Source organism: Hyperolius riggenbachi, chromosome 5 (assembly GCF_040937935.1).
Source record: "Hyperolius riggenbachi isolate aHypRig1 chromosome 5, aHypRig1.pri, whole genome shotgun sequence".
NCBI lineage: Eukaryota > Metazoa > Chordata > Amphibia > Anura > Hyperoliidae > Hyperolius > Hyperolius riggenbachi.
Genome location: NC_090650.1, coordinates 397,952,130 through 397,973,076, shown reverse-complemented (window position 1 = coordinate 397,973,076; position 20,947 = coordinate 397,952,130). Strand labels below are relative to the sequence as shown.

At 43.3% G+C, this 20,947-nt stretch overlaps 1 protein-coding gene across 2 annotated transcripts in view; it reads left to right on the top strand.

Moving 5' to 3' along the window:
- The window catches only part of ARHGAP39 (Rho GTPase activating protein 39), a 314,835-nt gene that overhangs the window by 195,119 nt on the left and 98,769 nt on the right, over nucleotides 1-20,947 (top strand). Inside the window, exons 4-5 of one of the 2 annotated variants that reach the window (XM_068237893.1) lie at nucleotides 6,208-6,772; nucleotides 18,782-18,868. In XM_068237893.1, the coding sequence (XP_068093994.1) occupies nucleotides 6,208-6,772; nucleotides 18,782-18,868 (652 nt within the window). The remainder of the gene's footprint in view (nucleotides 1-6,207; nucleotides 6,773-18,781; nucleotides 18,869-20,947) is intronic. The other variant, XM_068237894.1, reaches the window with a different exon arrangement.

The following is a 20,947-nucleotide window of genomic DNA, read 5'->3' as shown; positions in this document are numbered from 1 at the left end:
CTAAGACAAATTATCAGATCTTCTCCTAGAGAAGAAATCAGTGAATGTATACAGCATTGTTTACACAGTGTATACACTTCCAGCACAATCTGATAATTCTGTCCAGCAAAGGCAGGCTTATCAATCAGCAGCTAAATGAAGTGTAAGGTGGCCATACACTTATAGATTTGCAGCAGATTCGACCATCAGATAGATTTCGGTCAGATGCCTGTCAAGTCGAATCTGACAGGAATCTATCTGTGTGCCACATACTAGGAACAGATTTCTAATAGATTTCAGAATGAAATCTATAGGAAATCGATCTAAATGCATTATTGGACCATTGGATCCAATGCAACTCTATGGGCCATTGATCTGCTGCCAGCAGCAGATCGACCTAGATTTTCCATCCTGTCAGATAGATTAAATCGATTGAAACCGGCCGCAAATCGATCAATAGATTTGATAGAATCATTTCCGATCGATTCCATAGAATCGATCGATGGCTGAAGTCAGCCAGTGTATGGGCCCCTTAATGTTGGGGACACACAATACAATTTCCAGTCCGATAAATGGGTAATCTGACAGAAAGTTGCATCGTGTGTACATATCCAAACTGCTCCCGATCGATAACTGGATAGATTTTCCTGTGATAACTTTGTAAATTGATCCTGTTATCAAACAGAAGTAGATTGGACGTGATGGAAATAATTGGCTGATTCCCGTCCATCAGACGGGGAAATAGCATCGCGTGTACCCCGCATAAAGCATGCGTTTAACCCTTCAAAACCAGTCAGGTGGTTTTAGCTGTTAATTTTTTGCTGTTTTTAATACTTTAAACTGTAGCTGAAATTTTATGACAATACCACTTTAACATTTTTAGCCACGTGATTAAATTGCTCTTGTAGTGCAATGCTAACCATGTTATTTTGCATAGGACCTATATGTTCCATTAGGGCCAGTTTCCACTAGCGCGGAAATTGGGCCGAATCCGCAGAGTTTCCCCGCAGGCAAATCACATGGGGAAACTCTGCCATGGGTATAATGCAGCAGCCGTCTGAATCACTTGCCATAGTCACTCGGATAAAGTTGCAGCATTTTTCCGAGCGAGTGGCAGCGAAATTCCATAGCCGTGCATGGCATGGCTTCCGAGACTCAGCTGCATACTCACACAACTGGAAGTGCTGTGCATCTCGTAGGACTTGTGGCAGCTAGTGAAAACGGGCTCTCAGTAGGCAGGGACGGATCAAGACCAAGTTGCGCCTGGGGCAAGGTCAGGTTTTGGCGCCTAAAGGTCAGGTTTTGGCGCCTAAACTGCCATTCATTTTGCCGCCTTTTTAAGTATTCAACAAACTGCGCCTGGGGCAAGATACCCGCTCGCCCCCGTCCCTGTCAGTAGGAAGAATCAATGGAAATTCCTTCAGTGGAATTTGCCTAGGCAGTGAAACTTCAGGTGTCTCACAGGCGCATTCTGGTAGAATATCACCTACAACTTGCATACTAGAGGGAAAGGTGAACTGTGAGTTTACTGAAACAAGCTCATGAGTTGCTTGTGAGACTAAAAAGTCAGGGCTTTAAACACACCGCATAACTTATAGAACACATAGGCCTCAATTCATCAAGCATTACCGCATATGGTAATGCAGAAAACAGCTGACTTTACAGAGCACTTAGGAAAATGTCAATTCATCAAGGCTGTTACCGCATGGAAAGCTGAAAATACAGAGCAGTGAGGTAAATTACCGACTTGTTCGGTAAATACCTTAACAAATGTCAGTAAATGTCAATTCATCTAGGTTACAGCATGCAGTATCAGGTTCCATCATTACCGGCAGCTCTGAGGTGGTGAAAACCAGCTTAGAATGTCCTCTCTGTGGATATCCCAATGATTGGCAGGAGGAGAGAGCCAATGGTAACAGCCCCTGTCTCCTGCAAGTCCCGATGATTGAATCTGATAGGACCTGTAGGCTTCTCTGGCGGGTCTAGCTTTTCTACCCCCCCGGCAGCGAGCAGAGAGATCACGGGACTGAAGAGGCTACCCCTGTGGCTGTTCAGCCATTAAACCTCTTAGCTTCTTCTTTGAAGATGCAGAGGAGCTAGTGGGGAAATCACCTAAGCATGGAATGTGTAATGTCTCCTGGAAGTGCTTCTAAGCTGCGGCGACTAAATAAAATGAAAAGAAAAACTAATGGACAGATTCAGAGCAAGCAGAGGCACTATAACAAACAGTATAACAAACATATACATCTAAAGGGATTTGGGGATGCTCCTTACTATTGTAATGCTGTTTTTGCATGGAGAGCAGCATGTAACAGAGACTCTACGGCTGTTATGAACAGGTTTTTGTCAATGGGCTTCGGTAAATTACCAAACTTCTACCTCACCTGTGAAAATTTTGATGAATTGGCAAAAAAGTCTAAAATACCGAATGCGGTATTTTAAGGACTTGTTGTTTTTTTTCTTTTTACTAGAACAGTCTTTGATGAATTGAAGCCAACTTCTCAAAACACATGAAGTCACTAGACAATACAGCCTTCAACATAAACAAAGTGTAGTGGTTGTAAATATCTAGGTATATAAGGGAAAGCCCTAATGCCAACATCAAGACCAATATCATTCTGGGTTCCCAACACTAACCCTTAATGCTGTTGTATGTTACAGAAATGATGGGCACAACCACAGTGTGGCATGTCTAATTGGCCAAAATTGCCAGAAAAAAAAAACGTATTTTTGATCACTCACTTAGAAGTAAAACGTGTAGAGAAAGTTGGAAGCTCAGGGCTTGGAAAAATAACCAGAATCCCTAGACATCCTCAGCAGTTATTTTATGAACAGTAAAGGGTGGTTTCTCTGAGACTTTCTAATGAACATGGTTTTACATGACCAGTCTTAGTCAACTCAATAGCCAGATCTGATGGTATTTGAATATCTGTAGGTAGCTTAAGGTTGACTATGGAAATGATGAAGATTCTTGGCCCCGCTAGTCATAGTATGACTCTGAAGTGAGGTTTTTGTCTCTTCCCACAGCTCATGAAGAGGGGGCAGCAGACAAGGGCCCCTTTCTTTCATTCTGATGTCATCATCTGAGAATATATTCTGTAATTACAGTGAGGCCCAGATTCCTCCCATAAAGCAGCTCAGTCTCCAGCATGATGACGGTGTGTGTGGTGCAATTTTTAGATGTGGTCACACGGTGAAGGGTTCTGTTATTTTGACTGAATGAAATCCCAAACCTGTTCAGTGGGGAGCCTGTTCCCAAGTCCCAGCAGGAAGCATTCTGAAGATTGTGGTGATGGTACGATGATGGCATGTTATGCCTGGTACACGCCATGCAATTTCCCATTAGATTGATGGTCAAAACAATAATTTCCAACAGGTCCGATCTGATTATTAGTCATTTTTCTGATTGATTTTGTATAGAAGTGATTGGAAAAATGATCGGAAATCAGATTGGATATGTTGAAAATAATCTATTCGACCATCAATTTGATGGGAAATTGCATCTTGTGTACTAGGCATAAAGTCACCCTCCAACTTTGGGGATTTTACATTTAAAGGAGAACTGTAGTGAGAGGTATATGGAGGCTGCCATATTTATTTCCTTTTAAGCAATACCAGTTGCCTGGCAGCCCTGATGGTCTGTTTGCCTAAAGAAGTGTCTGAATCACACCAGAAACCAGCATGCAGCTAATCTTGTCATATCTGTCTAAATTTGTCAGAAACACCTGATCTGCTGCATGCTTGTTCAGGGCCTATGGCTGAAAGTATTAGAGGCAGAGGATTAGCTGAATAGCCAGGCAACTGGTATTGCTTAAAAGGAAATAAATATGGCAGCCTCCATATACCTCTCACTACAGTTCTCCTTTAAGAAAATTGTGATTCTGTTCTTCTCTGAAACCATTATCTCCTCACTTTCCTTAGTTATAGGGCCCTAATATATTCCATACTTGTATAGGGAACACAGAAGTAGCACTCAAAAAAAGGGGCCTGGTTGGTCTTCCATCCCCTCAAGAAAGAAACAAACCAATGTTGACTGGAAATGGATAGTGAGTTTTGTGAAGTCTTGCCCTGAGAACCGCCTCTGAAGCCTGCCGGCTTGGGACACATCTGACTTGATCCTTGTTTACAATACTGGGTAAAAAAGTATTAATTCTTGTGGCCAATATTTTCCCCAACAACTTCACATCTACGTTTAAAAGTGAAATGGGTATAAATTTGGGGGGGGGGGGGGGGGGGGGGGGGGGGGGGGTCTATGGGCATCAGCCTGTAGGCACAATTTATCTGGGAGGCCGTGGCTTTTGAACTTGTTGAAGACCGGGGCCAGGAAGGGGAGAAGTACAGTGGAAAACTTTTTGTAGAAAAGACCATGAGTACATTTTAAACCAAATTTGAACTTCCTGTATACATTTTTGTGTAAACAAAATAGTTTTTATTAAACTATAAATATTTAAATTAAAACGCATGCATTCTCTTTAAAGCAATCCTGAAGTGAAAAATAAAACAAAAGTTAAATACTTTAAGTGCATCTGAGACAATAATGTAAAAGGATTTACACTTACCCGGGGCTTCCTCCTGATGTTTGCATAGCTCCTAGCTGTCCCTCTTTGGGAGCCCTGTCCCTCTTTTCTCCTTATTTGTCCCTCATTCTATGGAAATATAGATATTTCTCTAGTACAAAAATGTGTTTGGTTGACTCTAAACTTTATTCCCATCCTTTAAATTGATATATTACTAATTTTAAAATGCTATGAAGGAAAATGAACCAGAATAGAAAGGACCAGCGTGGTTTGAATTATAAAACAACATATTTTTCTTATGAAATCTTTATAGTATGTGTGACTAGAGGTGTGATGGGGGGGGGCGTGATCATGGGTGTGGCTTAAGTGTCCCTCTTTCTCATCTCAAAAAGTTGGGAGGTATATGTTTGTACCATTTTTTTTTTTTTTTATTATTTAGTCAGTGTTTGCCCATTGTAAAATCTTTCCTCGCCCACATTTACTTTCTGAATTTTATCACAGACAGCAAGATCTTTAGTACTGGCAGGCGTTCTCTGCAAAATGTTTGTTTACTGATGGCTCTTAAGCCAGTAGAAAAGATAACTGGTCTCCCAAAATGCTCTGTGTGTGTGTGTTTCTGCATAATAAGCAGCCTAGCCCCAGGCTATGTCTGAATGGGAGGGCGGGGCTACATACCAATATTCAGTAATATAAAGCTATAGGAAGTGTTTCTGATGGTGAAACTAGGATACTTACCATAAAAGTGGGTATCCTGAATAATTTACTGCCTTCTACTGTATGCTGTTACAGTTCCTCTTTAACCGCTTCCGGACCATGGTGATTTAAATCAATGCCCTGTTTGGGACCTGTTATCCCTGGCAGGGTGTAGATTTTAATTACCACTGCGCACGCTTGTGCCGGTGTCGGCATGACAACTGAGCTTCGTGAGCCAGTTCGGAGCAGATTTCATTGGCTTCTCACCCTATGATCATTTTGATTGCAGGTGATTGGCTCACAATGATCACAAGGTCAGGTGCCAATTATATCGGTTCCTGTCATACCGACAGTGCGAATGGGCTGCAGCAAAGGGAGATAGACTGGTCCGTGCATTGTGGTGTTGGTAAGCCCTGTTTTTTTTCCCAAGACATTTCTAGAAAGGGCCAGAGACTTCTGGTACATAAGTGGTTAACAAGAGTGGAAATTCACTTTCAATTGCACCTGTCACATGACTAAACATTTGAAGCTGTTTAGATATTGCTGTATTCTTTGTGCCATTGCTGGTGGTTCATCGGCACTATTGGGTTCATAAGAGTAGCGGATCTATCGGCGTGGCTGTCTCTGCTGTGTCACTTGTATAGTGAGCAGCGTAAACAGCCTAAACGGTTAATCCCATGGCCTGGAATGTGTCCATGTGACACAGCGATGACATCTTTTCAGTCACAGCTTCCTGTGTGCCCTACATCTCTTAAATGCCAATATTCTCTAATTCTATCATGTGATAAAGAGAACCTGCAGTGATTATTTCTGCACATAAATCCAGAAGCACCAGAATCTTGTCACATTTAGCAAATACTTTTTGCAAAAGCAATTACTAAAATGAGTGGCATGTGTTTTGAAGTAAGTCAAACAATTATCTGATATGCAGCAAGTAGCTGTTCTGTGTTATATTTAGAACCCGCCTAACGCAATATGGAGCGGTGGTAAAAGTAGGTCTCTGTCTGTTGTCTCGTAGTCTGAAGACCTCGGTGCCTGCGCTCAGTTCGAGAACAGCCGTAACAACCGGAATAACATGATGCCCAGCTCCAGCTGCGTCTTCCCCACCTTCACGCTGCGGAAGCCTTCCTCCGAGACCGACATCGAGAACTGGGCCTCCAAGCACTTCAATAAGCACACCCAAGGCTTGTTCCGGCGCAAGGTCTCCATCGCCAACATGCTGGCCTGGAGCAGCGAGTCCATCAAGAAGCCCATGATCATGACCAACGACCGCAACGTGAAGAGAGAGGCCTGTGACATCTTTAAACTCATCCAAATGTACATGGGAGACCGGAGATCCAAGAGTGACCAGCTCAACATAGCTTTAGAGATCGCCACCAAAGGCTGGAGCATGCAGGGTCTGAGGGACGAGTTGTACATCCAGCTCTGCCGGCAAACCACCGAGAACTTCCGCTATGAGAGCCTGGCTCGGGGATGGGAGTTAATGACCATTTGCTTGGCTTTTTTTCCACCTACGCCTAAATTTCATTCTTACTTGGAAGGATATATCTATCGGCACATGGATCCCGTGAACGATACAAAAGGTAAGATTAAGACTTCCCACACTGTTATCTTTTAAGTGTAACTGCAATGATAAAAGACATTTCTTAATTTACCTGTTAAAAAAAAGTCATTTCTTGAAATGTACTCAAAAACCCCACCTTGTGAATAATTGCCACCCTATGATTGTTTTTGTTTCTAGAAATTGCTATAAGACTGCAGCACTTTCCATTGTTTATATGCAGCAGGCTGCACTGAAGCTCCACCTGTGTTTTGCTCTTTTACTACTACCTTGCTGTGCTCTTCTCTGCTGAACACATATCAGTCTGTTTGACATGCCAAAGCTGGCCATACACTGGTCGATGTGGCCAACAGATAGACCACTCTCAGATTATAATCTGATAAGAGAGGGATCTATTTGATCTAATCCTTCTACACACTATACACAGATTTTTTAAATACATTTCAGCCTCCCCAGGTCTACCCCATCTTTGTCCACCCTACTGGTCCATGGGGAGTGTAGGGGCAGCTGAGCTTACACTCGCCTGTCCAATGGCACATGTCCTCTTGCCTCTCCATAGCTGCCAGTGCTCTAACCTGTCTCTTCCATCCTGGGCTGTGTCGTGACCAGTACTAGAGGCATGGTCGGACATACCTTACATGACCACTAGAGGCCTCTAGTGTTTATCACGAGTCACAGCAACCATGGGAGAGAAGAGACAGGGAGAAGTGCTCTGTGGGGGAGAGAAGACGGGGCAAGTGTGCCGGCAGACAGGTGAGTGTAAGCACAGTGTGGTCACGCTTTGGGGGGCTCATTGCTGGAATGGCCTGATTGAGACGTGGGGGGAAGCCACTTAATGAGGAACCAGAGGCTTCCTTCTCCTGATCACCTTAGTATCAGACTTTTACCTTTGCAAACCTCACAGGTTTGTTTTAACGGACAACTATCAAAGGTGGCGTTTTAGCCACAGCACCTCTAAAACACCCTCTAATACAAAGGAGCAGCAGAGGAAAGATAAATAGTAGTTGTCCTTTCTTCTTTTTTTTGTTTCTCTTCTATTACCAGCTGTCCCGTTCAAACAAGGTGTCCCACAGGAAGTGAAGTTGACATTGAAAAGCAGAAGACAACGCCTGCAACAGGCAGGGCCGGTGCTACCATAGAGGTAAAGGGGGCAACTGCCCCAGGGCCCCAGAACCTGTAGAGGTCCCCAGGGTGTCTCCTCCCCTAACTGTTGCTCCCCGGTGCAGAATCTTGTCTCACCTGTGCTGGTGGGCAGATGAGATGCTACACTGCTAAAGGGCCCAATAGGGAAATTTGGCTGCTACAATGGGCCCCTAATGCTGCTTTTTGGTCGGGGTGTCTGTCAGAGGGTCCCTGGGTTAATTTTGCCCTGCGGCCCCACCGTTACTAGAACTGGCCCTGGCAACAGGCGATGCTATAAAAAGTTGAGCGACATCCTGAAAAATGCTGTGTGAAAGCTGCATGCACATGTGGCAGCGAGAGTGTGTGAGGAGCGAGAGATGACCTCTCTCGCTACCTCTGTACTGCTGACACTCGCACGGGTGAGTTCTTGTGCCTGCCCACTGATACATAGTCACCTCCGGCCGGCATAGGGGTGCTGGTTGCCATTGCTAAGCAATGACAAACAGCTAATTGAAGGGTCTGAAATGACGTGCATGTGCTGGACGCTGAGTGTCTGCAGTACAGAGGTAGGGAGGGGTGTTGGTCTATCGCTCCACACACACTCCTGAGCTTGTACGCGGCTTTTGCATAGCGGTGAGGGGGGAGCACCTATTTCAGTATATCATGCGGAAACTTTTTCAAATATCGGCATCCCCTGTCAAAGGTGGCGTCTTCTGCTTTTCAAAGCTGACTCCACTTCCTATGGGACTCCTTGTTTGAACATGGCAGCAGGTGGTAGAAGAAAAAAAAAGACAGGACCGCTACTATTTATCTTCCCTCTGCTGCTTCTTTGTATTAGAGGTGTGGCTAAAACGCCACCTTTGATAGTTGTCCTTTAACATCATAGCTGATGCTTAATGATATGACCCTTCTTGTTGTGTTGATACAGCAGTGCCCACCAGGCCACATGTATTCATTGTAAGGATTGCACCCAACGTTACCGCGGATCCTTAACTCTTTCTGTTCTGTAGATATTGAGCAGCACCAGGTAGCGGTAGCTTGTTTTTTCATTCTGCCCTGAAATGTATGTGTTTGAGATTGTAGAGCAGGCAGGGAGCCAATTACAGGAGCAGCATGATGAGGATTCTTGGCAGACGTACAAGCGGAGTACTGTCGTCCTGATCGCATGGAAGGGAATTTTGTATTTTTTTCTTTACTGAAAATCATAACTGGCTGGAGATTATAATGGAAAGGTCATTTTTAATAGCCCTGCATTTACAGAATAACTTGTAACAACAATTAAAATCGAAGTGGGTTTTATAAAAGGTTATTTTTGTTAATGGCAGTTAAGTTCGCCGGTAAAAGGAAAGCGGTAGTGTGTGTGGCAGGAATGTGTTTAGTGAAGAGCTGTTGGAGATATTGCTGTTTCTGACTGCAGCGTTTGGACACAAGGTGTAAAGTCCTATAAATGGGCGCAGCACTCAGTGGGGGGACGACACTCTGGAACTTCAGCCATCTGTCACTGGATGAGGCTTCTGGGATGGTCATTGAGAGGCAAATCATTTTGAGTTGATTATGCAAATTTTGTATGCAGATTGAAAATGGACCAATCGAATTCAGCCTTGGCAAGATTTGATTGGTTCATTTTCCAGCTGCGTAATTTGCATACACAATTTGCTGCATCAACTCAAAATTATTTGCATCTCGTCTCCACTTTTGGAAAGCCAGGACTGCTACATAAGGAAAGAGATGTTACTGCTACATGGGATCTGACCCACTGTGAAAGGGTGCAGTCTATAGTCAAGCCAGGCTCCAAACCATCCACAGAATGAAGGGAGGAGGTCTGTACACTGAAGGCTGTTCCAGCGTTACTGATATTCTGTTTTTCTACCTTTTTATTTTTTTCTTGTCAATAAAACAAATTAAAAAAAAAGTGCCACATCCCATCTCAGAAACAGCGATAGCTTCCTGGGGCTATCACATTGACAAGGGTATGGTGCAGTGAATTCCGGCATGACGACGCAAGAGCTACAGTGTGACATCCATGTTTCACCCGGAAGTAAATCCTACTTTTATTGGAAAGTAGATCCTCCAGGTCCTTCACATTCTCCTAAAATTACAGTATGTCAGAATAATATTCAGCGCTAGTCTAGTTTAGGGTACCCAGCAGGAAACCTCACAGGGAAAATCCGCTAACGTGATTGGGTGGACGTTAGCATCTCAAACTGCTAGGCTTCAGATAGGTTGTAGTAAAATACGCCCACACTATTCAGCCAATCGCAACGCTCCGTGCTGTAGATGGTGCTGTGATTGGAGAAATGTTCCCTATGAGGTTTCCTGCTGAGGCTCCTAAGCTAGACTTGTGCCAGATATTCTGCATTCTTGCTACACCATGGCTGTGGCTGCCTCTCCTGTCTCCTCTTTGCTTTCCACTCCCTGTCGGGCTTCATCTCCGTACAGCTCCAGTAACAATGAATCATGTCTCTTCTAATAGCTGTGTGACATAATATGGCTCCCCTGTTGTCGTGTTGTGTGCTCTGAATCTTCCATCTTCTCTTCTCTGGGCCTTTCGCTGTAACTGGTTAACATTGTTCAGTTTCACCCATCGCAGTGTGATCCAGAAGCCTTTACTTGTAATTTAGTGGCTCCTAGTTCTTGTACAAATCATGTATATTGCTGCACTGTTTCACTTCAGTGATACTCTGTGACCAGAAAAATGGAAACTCCTGTTCAGGGACACTTTTAGAATGGATAATAGCTGTCACCTCTCTTTGGGGTGATACTACAAGAGACTGTTCAAAGCTCTATACCAAGAAAGGAATGACCATAGCCATTAAACTTACATGCCAATCCACATATTGACCACCACATTGTTTCTCAAGTTTCTTTCTTTCAGGAAGAAATGATGTAGACTTGTCTTTTACAGTTACTGGGTTTCAGTAGCCTGATAAACCTGCTAGTGATGGCTGCGAGTAGGCCTGGCACCTTCTTTCTGATTAGAAAGCCAATCACATTTTTTCTTGACACAGGTCAGGACAGGAACTACGTCATGTAGTTCCTTAAAGTGGATCCAAGAGAAACTTTTACTCATTGCATAATTGTGCCCCTTAAATATAGTTTAAAGGGCATTCCTCAAGCCAAATACTTTTTTTGTTTGTTTTGTTTTAATACCCTAATTCCCTATAAACTGAACAAGCCTCACCCACAGGTTCTCCAGCGCCTAGGCATTCTGAGTACCATGTAGCAAGTGCTCATGGGGCTCAGTCTGGGGAGGAGGAGGCGTTACCAGCCAGAGATTTCAGAGTAAAGGGGGCAGAGAGGGGAGAAGAGAGGAGTGGAGTTTTCACAGCCTGAGGGGTGGAGATGCAGAGCAGCTTGCCTATGTGATGTCAAGCAGAATATGGCTGCTCTCATTGTATCACAGAAATAAATAAATACTGTTGAAGCTGTTGGCAGCTAGATTTGCTGTGTAAACTATTTAAACTTTAGATAAGATAATAGACAAGTTACTTGTTATAGCTAGTTTCTCATATCGGATCCACTTTAATGTTTAAACACAGCTTTAGAGCTTAACTGACCAAGGTTGAAGCATCGATAGTCTGATTGACTTCATCTTATGCCTGGTACACACAATGAGATTTTCTGGCAGATTTACTGTCAGATTATTTCCAACATGTCCGATCTGATTTCCAATCGATTTTCCTATCTGTTTTCCATAGAAGTGAGCAGGAAAACGATCGATCAGAATTCAGATCGGACATGTTGCAAATAATCGATCTGGCAGTAAATCTGCCAGAAAGTCTCATTGTGTGTACCAGGCATTAGTGTCGTCTTTCAGTAGATCTCCACTTCTCTGTAACTAGGTCACATAAAGATGTTCTTTTCCCGAGGCTTTCTTTTATCTCTTTCAGCCCCTTTAACCCTCCTAGGAGTTATAATTCACCATGAGATTGCTGGGTAGTCTGTAACTCTGGGTTTTTCAAGTCCTACCCCATAGAGCCACATTAATCCATGCCATGCACTGATGAGGATCAACCAATCCAAAACAGTCTGTATGCATGTTGGATTAGTTGGGCTCTGAACTATTATCAAGCTGACACATCATTGCATTCCAGCGGTTCTGGAGGTGTGTTTAGCTGTCAGGGACAACAAAGAGTGGATTTGCATATTCAGCAGTGATGCATTGTGGGGCACCTCAGAGCTCACTCCAACCTGAATAATCGCAAACACCTTCTGTTTTAAGAAGGCAAACTTCTCTTTTGCATAGCATTTTAGTAAGGAGGCTTTTTTGATCTCTCTCAGCCCCTTCCACTCACTCCTAGGAGTTCTGGTTCACCATGAACTTGCTGGGCAATATGCTTTTCCTGAGAGAAAGTGTTTGTTTTTCTGGTCACCTTTTATGTTTTGTGTTTATTTTTCGTTAGCACTATGAAGTACTATAAAAACATAGTTTATTAGACTTATTTGAAGTGAAGTAGAAGTGAGAGTAGTATTAAGGCTGACATTGAATAATTGTTAGCAGGCTTACACTTAAAAATATGGTTAAAATCTGTTAAGGTAAGGCTCTGATCAATGAGATATACTTGTAGTATGGATTATCGCTGTTTGACGATGCTGGCTTTTATGTTAATGACTTGTCAGTAGCCTATAACAGAGTTCCCCAACCCTGTCCTCAAGGCCCACCACCAGTACATGTTTTGCAGAAAACCACACACAATCTTAGGTGAGGTCAGTGTTCTCCCCAGGCTATTTTATCCGGGTGCTCCACCCGGCTAGATTTGGTGACCACCCAGCTGCCATCGGCTCACCTCCTCACCACCTCCTATGCTGTAAGCAGAGTTGCCCTGCATTTTCATCTCAACCCACCCGGCTACTTTTTCATGCCACCCGGCTACTATTTCATGCCACCCGGCTGAAAAAATATTCTGGGGAGAACACTGGAGGTAATTAGTGTCTCAATATAGCTGATTACCTCTATGGATTTCCACAAAACATGCACTGGTGGTGGGCCATCAGGACAGGGTTGGGGAACTCTGGCCTATAGTACTACTCAGAGTTTGCTGAAGTGCTTATAGGTTTTATACCTGTAGTCTTAGCACATTATGTAGAAATTTGTATTGGAGCCCAGTATGGGGCTGATGTCACTTCTGTGATCACCTGTAGATCGACCTTTAACCACTTCAGCCTACAGTGTCGAAAATCGTAATCATCCGAACAAAGTTCACCTCCCATTCATTCGCCAATAGCTTTACCGCTACTTATCACAATTGATCTTTATCTTGTTTTTTCCGCCACTAATTAAGCTTTCTTTGGGTAGTACATTTTTCTAAATCCATGTTAACAGGAAGATTAAGAAAGAAATGGAAAAAATTCATTATTTCTCAGTTGTTGGCCATTATAGTTTAAAATTAATACTTGCTACTGTAATTAAAACTCATGTATTTTATTTGCTTATTTGTCCCGGTAAATTACACCTGTGGGTGTAGTTTACTATTTGGCCACAACATGGCCACAGTTAAAAGTAACGTCAGGCAGCGGGAGCGAGCGCAGGAGCGTGCACGATCGTGCGCCTCAGGCAGCGGCAGCTGCACAGTCTATACATATCCGTCCAGATAGACTTAAGACACCCGAGGTGAAAATAAACTGATAATATAAACGATTGCATCTATCCTCCTCCTCCTAGAAATGACTTTTTTTTTTAGATATCCCACAGTTTACTTTTATATTTAAATCAACTTTTTACGTTTTCACTGTTTCATTGTTTCTGCTCAATGACACCTTCATTGAATTATGCCAGAGCTAAAATCTATGAACCCTTGACCCTTTTTATCTCTTTCCTGCTCTGAGAAACCATTCTCTGCTAGGAAAGTGTTTTATGACTAATTCCTTATCAGTGAGGGTTACACATTAATCTGACTCAGACAGGAACTGTCACTTACATACCTGATTTTTAAGTATTTCAGGCAGAAAAAGAAAAAAAGGAACACAGCATAGTTATTAGTGTGCTTGGCACTGCACATACACATGTCTATCTCATCATGTCACATGTCAGCTCGGGTATACTTTAAGATTTCCACACTTATAAAGGGGCGATCTATCATCTGCGTAGTAGTACATTAGAGATCATTGATTTGATCACCCACCATGATTACTCTAAAGTGGTGATTCACACCTCCCTTCACTTGATTGGAGCCTCAGAACGGATGCGACCGTCAGCCTGATCACCAGAAAAAGAAGTCCATAATGACTTTAATAGCAGCAACGGATCTGCACTTTTTAAAATGGTGATCTGTGGTGAACGGGTAGTTGGAAAATGACATCCTTTTCTGCCCTCTGAGCCACTGAAGCAGCTGATAGCATTCTTTACTTCTAAAATTGTGAACCCTTTTTGTCTATCTAGAAATGGGAAGTCACAATGATCGCCCCTTTATAAATATGACAGTCCGGAAATACACGTGGGCAGGGTCTGGAAACTGACACTAGCAATCAGCACTCTGGGAATAGCCAATCACCGCCTTTATAAATAGATCCGGAGTGCTGTTATTTCTGTAGAGATAATGACAGTTTTATGGCAATCAGCAGGAGTACACTGACACTTTAAAATTTGTAATCTGCCCGGCTGCTAAGCGGATTCTCTGCCTTCAGTATGTTCAGAAACTGAACCCGAACAAATATCAAGACCCGATGCCCTGACCGCAAATGGAATTACAGTCAAAGTTTCTCCTCTGCTCCAATAGTTAGCCACATCATAATAACTTACAGGGAGAAACAGGTTTTCATGTGTGTGTTAGGGTTAAGTAGTTAATTTTATTTCCCCCTGAGGGCTTTATTGTGGTCTTTAGGCTGTCAGTGTACAGGATTTATAGCAGGGAGCTTTTTGTGCAAGCTACACTGATAGAAAGCTGTGCATTTTGGAAAATAGCTGTGCATGGTTACAGATTTGAACTGGATGTAAGATGGCTGCTTTAAGTACAGATCACTGTGACCTGTAAAGGAATTGGCTAGTAGGATGACTAAATAGGTATTAAGGAGTTGCAAGACAGGATTTTTTTTTATTTTTATTGTAGGCGCTAGGCTGTAGTTCTGCCTTCAAGGATTTCTTGCTTGTACCAGGTGTGACTCAGAAACTACCAGATCAGCTGGACAGCCAAGGAACATGCGTTTGAAGAAGGGGATAGTAATGACAGCCTTAATAGTCTCTCATTTCTGGTTAAAGTGCTGCAGCACATGACAAGCAAGCCTATTTTAGATTTGATTGCTTTGGATTGTTCCTCATCGTCTCCGAGCTTTCCACTTTTTTGTAAAATAATTTTCTGTATTTTCCTGACAGGGTGTGATGTTCTAATCTCTCTTCTCTGTATTCTATATGATAATCCGTGTGTCATACTGTGCAGTACCGCCAGTCCCAGCAGCATGCTGCTTATTCCTATCCAGCTATCTACGGTATATACCCCGCTGAGTGCATAAAACACTGCAGCATGAAATGAATATGTATGCAGAAGCTTCCCTAATCAGCCAGAGCCAAGTTATGCATTTTTCTGGTGTTTCTAAAATCGAATGCTGGTCTGTAAAAATAAAACTTTTCTGTTGTATTTTAATGGCAGAGCTGTTCAGATTCCAAAATCTATAAAAGCCGGACTGAACAGCAGCAAACCTATTGTAAAAAATAAATTCTTCTACTCTTTTTATCTTACTAGTTCTCATGAAGTTCTCAATTCTGTGCTTTATCTCCTCCCTCCACTAGTTGGCGACGTTTTGTGCTGACTAAACTTTGTCTCCTGTTTCTTGGTTGTTTCAGGGTTTGCTGGCTCAGGCTCGGTTCATACTGGCATGCAAATTGTTCCATTTGCCGCACTGGAGAACAGCGGCTAAACGGACATGTTGTCTGATCCTAGATTAACCACTTCAGTACCAGCAGTCTCTGGACTCTTAAAGGAACACTTAAGTCAAACAAAAAAAATGAGTTTTACTCACCTAGGGCTTCCAATAGCCCCCTGCAGCTGTCCGGTGCCCTCGCTGTCACCCTCCGATCCTCCTGGCCCCGCCGGCAGCCACTTCCTGTTTCGGTGACAGGAGCTGACAGGCTGGGGACGCGAGTGATTCTTCGCGTTCCCAGACACATTAGCACCGTCTATGCTGCTATATGGTATATGATATATGCTATAGCAGCATAGATGGCGCTATTGTGGCCAGGAACGCGAAGAATTACTCACGTCCCCAGCCTGTCAGCTCCTGTCACCGAAACAGGAAGTGGCTGCCGGCGGGGCCAGGAGGATCGGAGGGAGATGGCGAGGGCACCGGACAGCTGCAGGGGGCTATTGGAAGCCCCAGGTGAGTAAAACTATTTTTTTTTGTTTGACTTAAGTGTCCCTTTAAGGACCAGAGACAGCTGGTACAAAAATCGGGGCTCATCAATGTCTCACCGCATGGATCAGTCTCTCTCGACGCTCTCCTGTTGCCGCAACCTACTTGCTCTGCCGTCGCTATGACAGCAGAGCTCCGTGAGCTGGTCAGGAGCCAATTTCATTGGCTCTTGACCCTGTGATCACTGTGAGCCAATGTGATTTGCTCACATTGATCACAAAGTCAGGAGCCAATGAAAATCAGCTCACGGATAACTCTTAGCAGAACCGTGCAGTGGAAGGAGAAGAAATACTTCTGGGAAGAGTTTGCTGGTCAGTAAATCCCTCCTTTGTGACACCATGAGCTTAAAAGAGAACTGTAGTGAGAGGTATATGGAGGCTGCCATATTGATTTCCTTTTAAGCAATATCCGTTACCTGGCAGTCCTGCTGAGCTATCTGCCTGTAGAATCACACCAGAAACAAGCATGCAGCTAATCTTACCAGATCTGACAATAATGTCAGAAACCTCTGATCTGCTGCATGCTTGTTCAGGGTCTGGGGCAACAACTATTAGAGGCAGAGGATCAGCAGGACAGCCAGACAACTGGTATTGCTTAAAAGGAAACAAATATGGCAGCCTCCATATACCTCACTACAGTTCTCCTTTAAATTTGAATCCTTTGTGTCACATGGAGAGGAGGGCCTGGGTTTCTCTCCAATGGCAGTACAGGAAGCAGTTACAAATGGCTCTAACCCTTCAAAAATGGAAGAAAAAAAACATTTTGGATGTATTTGAGCTACTTAACGTTGTGTGGCTTGGTTTTTGAATTGACTACTGTTCTTTAATTGTGTTTGAAATGTTTTAAAATAAGTCCTTGATCAATGATACCAACATGTACTATTTGGTTTACCCCACTTTTAAGGTAGCGGTATGTCAGTGCCAGCATGTACATGCATTTCATTGTTGCTCAATGCCTCATTTTAAGTACACTACACTAGCACTTGAACCTTCGTTAAATATATATATATATATGTGTGTGTTTCCAGCGCACTGGCTATTGCAACAATGGAGCAAGTCTTTTCAGAGTCTTTGGAAATGGACTGAATGAGGCTCATTGTGTCAGCAGATTGTTCCCCACTTGTATATACTCAGATGTTTTTAATGAGTGCTTCACATTTATCATTTTAGTCATTGCTATTGTCTGTCATGTCTAAACTCGACAAATGTGCCTGTGTGTTGGAATATTGAGGTGTGTTTGTGTACATATGTGGTTCTATCATCATGAATACACAACAAGGTTACCCATAGAGAAGATGGTGGTTATAGTATCTACATCTGGCATAAACATTGCAACAATCATGGCACGGTCATATACTGTATGTATGCTCATCATAGCCTTGTGCAGACACCTCCAGTCCTGGAGTCAGAAGAACAGTAGCAAATGACTTGGAGATTCCTTCGCAGGTGACCAAGTTCTCCGCAAGATTTACTGGCATAGGAGTTTCTGCACAGGTCCGATATAGTGTGTAGATATGTAGCGGTTTGCCAGTATGTCTTTGGATATCCTAACAGTAGGGAACATTGGTGCTGACACAGTGTCCAAGTCTCTTCTGCTGTGGGCTGATCTCAACCTGACCTAAACAAAAATCAATGAATTAATTGCTGTTCCTCATAGAACCCCATGTAGCAGGAAACAAGAGACTGCTTGGAGGTCTTCAGTCATTTATAGCTTTAAAATGCTTGGCTTGAGAAAAAGTAATCTTTGACTTGAAACATTGCCATTTTGATGCCCACTTGTCTTGTGGATCAAGGGCAGGTTCAAACAGGAGCTGGGGCACGTCGCAGTTTGGGGATTGTAAACGCTGCTCTGCAGATGAGAGGAGAAGGGTTTGGCATTGGCTCCCATAGTTCAGAAAATGCGTCCCGTTTTGAATCGGAAGAGCTGCGCTTAACCTATCCTGGACACTACATGTAGCATCCAGGATGAAATAAGATGACGAGAGTGGCATTTGCTCGAATGACGGGAAAAGCTAGTACTGGGGTTTAAAAAGCACTGTCCATTCATTTGGATGGACAGCGCTTGAGCAACAAATCCTAGGTGTCACGATTAATGTCGGCTCAATGTCCATGTGAACTGGCCCTAAATAACATTAGACCGTATCTTACTGAGGGCTTCTGTGCAAACTCCTTTCTGGATTTGCATTGCATAAGTCTCTGCGTGTCTAGAGACTGGAGAACACTTGCGTGAAACATTGGCAGCAGGTGACCAGTTTGCTGTACTGCACACAGGATAGGTTCCTGCCAAACATATTCTCCAGCTTGGAACATAGTAGTGGGATCATTTCTGTTTACATCTAGCCTCCTTGCTGGAGGTAACAACACTTGGAATAGCAGTTTTGAAAACCACCCAAATCTTGCTGGTGCTCAGCTGAGCACAACACAGCCCAAAGCAGAAGTGCTATGTTGGCACCCTTGTTCTCTGGTCCTCTGTCACTGTGCCAATGGATGTCCAGAGTTCTTCTGTCAGCCATTTTGTGTCTTGTTCATTTTGTTCCGTTGTGTTCATCACTGTGTTTGTTCCCCAGTGAATCGCCATATAAAAGAGCTCCTGGAAAGGAAGAAGAAATCCAAAATCAGAAAGAAACCAAAGCCTTATATTGAAGATCATGATGGTAGGGGTATGACCCGTCTCTGTAGTGGCTTTCCCCTCTAGAATAACCATCTCTTTCTTTCTGCATAGTAATTCCTGCCTCAACCTTATCTCTAAACGCTAAACCCTCACCTTGACTTAACATGCGACCAGATGATGAAAATATCCCTCATAGATAGCCTGCAGGAGGTGTAGGAAGTCCAACTTCCCCTGATGCCCTGGGGCCCCAGCAACATTACTCCTCCCATTATTTTCCCACTGACCCATTGCTCCTCTCATTATTTTCCATTCAGCCATGGAAAAAGCATTACACTTTTATTTGTATTGCCTAGTAAGAGTACAACACATCTGCTCTGCCCAAAGCCCGGCATACTTCAGCAGCTACAAGCTAGTCATTCTTTGTTTATTGAACAATATCAGTGTATTCTTCTGTAACTTTTGTCTGCGGCTGGTTTCGCTGAAGTAGACCCGGCCCTACAGTCGTTGGATATGCTCTTCCATATTTTTATATGGGTGGAGAATCCTTGGGATTCCCTGGCTGTGCCGTTGGTTACTTTACATCAAGTGATGCTGCAGACAACCAAGACTTTGGCAACCCATTGAGACTGGCTACATTGGTACTGATCACATTGTGTAGGACAATCTTCAGATCCTCCTAGGTGGATTGAAGGTTGCCCAAGGGAGCTGTGGTTTAGGCCGGCAAAAAACTAAAAAGTAACAGAAACAAAGGCCTCAAAATAGAGTAAAATCTATTAAAAATCGTTTAAAAGGGAGGCGCTGGTAGACTTACCTCCAGGTAGTCAGACACTCAATGTCTATTTTTAAAAGTAATTTCTTTATTCAATGAGAAAAGAGATAACTGCAACAAAATCGACTCCACTGCAACGTGTTTCGCAGGCATACCGGCTTCTTTAGGCAAAATACATGGAACATCTGTTCGTACAAGAAATGTAAGCTTGGCACCACTGAGCCACAGCTCTATGGACTGGCTGCAGAATAAGATTGGACAAATAACCGTACAAATACTGTCACATATGGCAGTAGTGTGTCAGAAACAAAGAATGTTTAGTACTTTATGTGACAGTTATCGGCTAATGAAGACTCAGAAGCACTGAGGTCATGTAGTAAAAATGCCTTGAGGGCCCTTTTCCACTAGCAATCACTAGCGTTTGCGCTAAACGCTAGCGATTGCGATTCAGCAAAGTACTTTTTTGCCCCCTACGATGGCGATTTTGCTATGCACTGCATATTATAGCAAAATTGTGGCAATAATCGCTCTGCGGCGCGATCGCGCTTATGTAAACATCGGATTGCAGTAGTAGAAATTACGTACCACGATTCCTATGTTATTTAGCAAACCCTAGCGATTAAAAAAGAAAACGTAACATCTGGACACTAAGCTCACTAAGCTATCAAATGAATTACTTAGGACTGTGCCTTTAATTTTTTCTTTTCCGGCTTCCAAAAAGTCTGTCTTAGGAGAGGTGTAGGATGCATCGAAGGACATGTCCAGCATGGAAAATATTTCTGAACACTCTGTGAATGGCAAATGCTTGCCAAACGCCTGGGAAGTGCCGGAGGCGTCTAACAGATGTTTGAAAGAACTTGCATACCAAAACCATTGTGTGTCCAGTGAATCGAAAGTGCCTAGAGCGCTTATTGAGTGGCTCACAGACTAATGAGCAAACTTCAGCGAATGCAGCAAACACAGTATACTTTCAATTTTCATTTAGATACGCTTTTTTGAAGGAATATTTTTAGGCTCATATTTTCCTGGTGTCAAACTGAAATAGAAAGTGGGTGAAAACTGGGACTAAGTCATGGGCCAACCGTAATGTCTAGTAGCCACCTCCCTTCCTTATACAATTTCCTGGTTTATAATGGCCCCCCTCACTTCCTTATACAGTTCCCTGGTGTCTAGTGCACCTCCTTCCTCTGGTGAAACCCAATTAAGCCTGAGAGGACCATATGAACAAAAATCCCAAGACCCCAGATGTGCAAACAGGTCCTGTTCTAGTAACAATGGGACACCTGGGCAAAATTAACCTGGGCCCCCAAATAGATACCCCCAACCAAAAAGTGGCTGTAGAGACTCATTGTT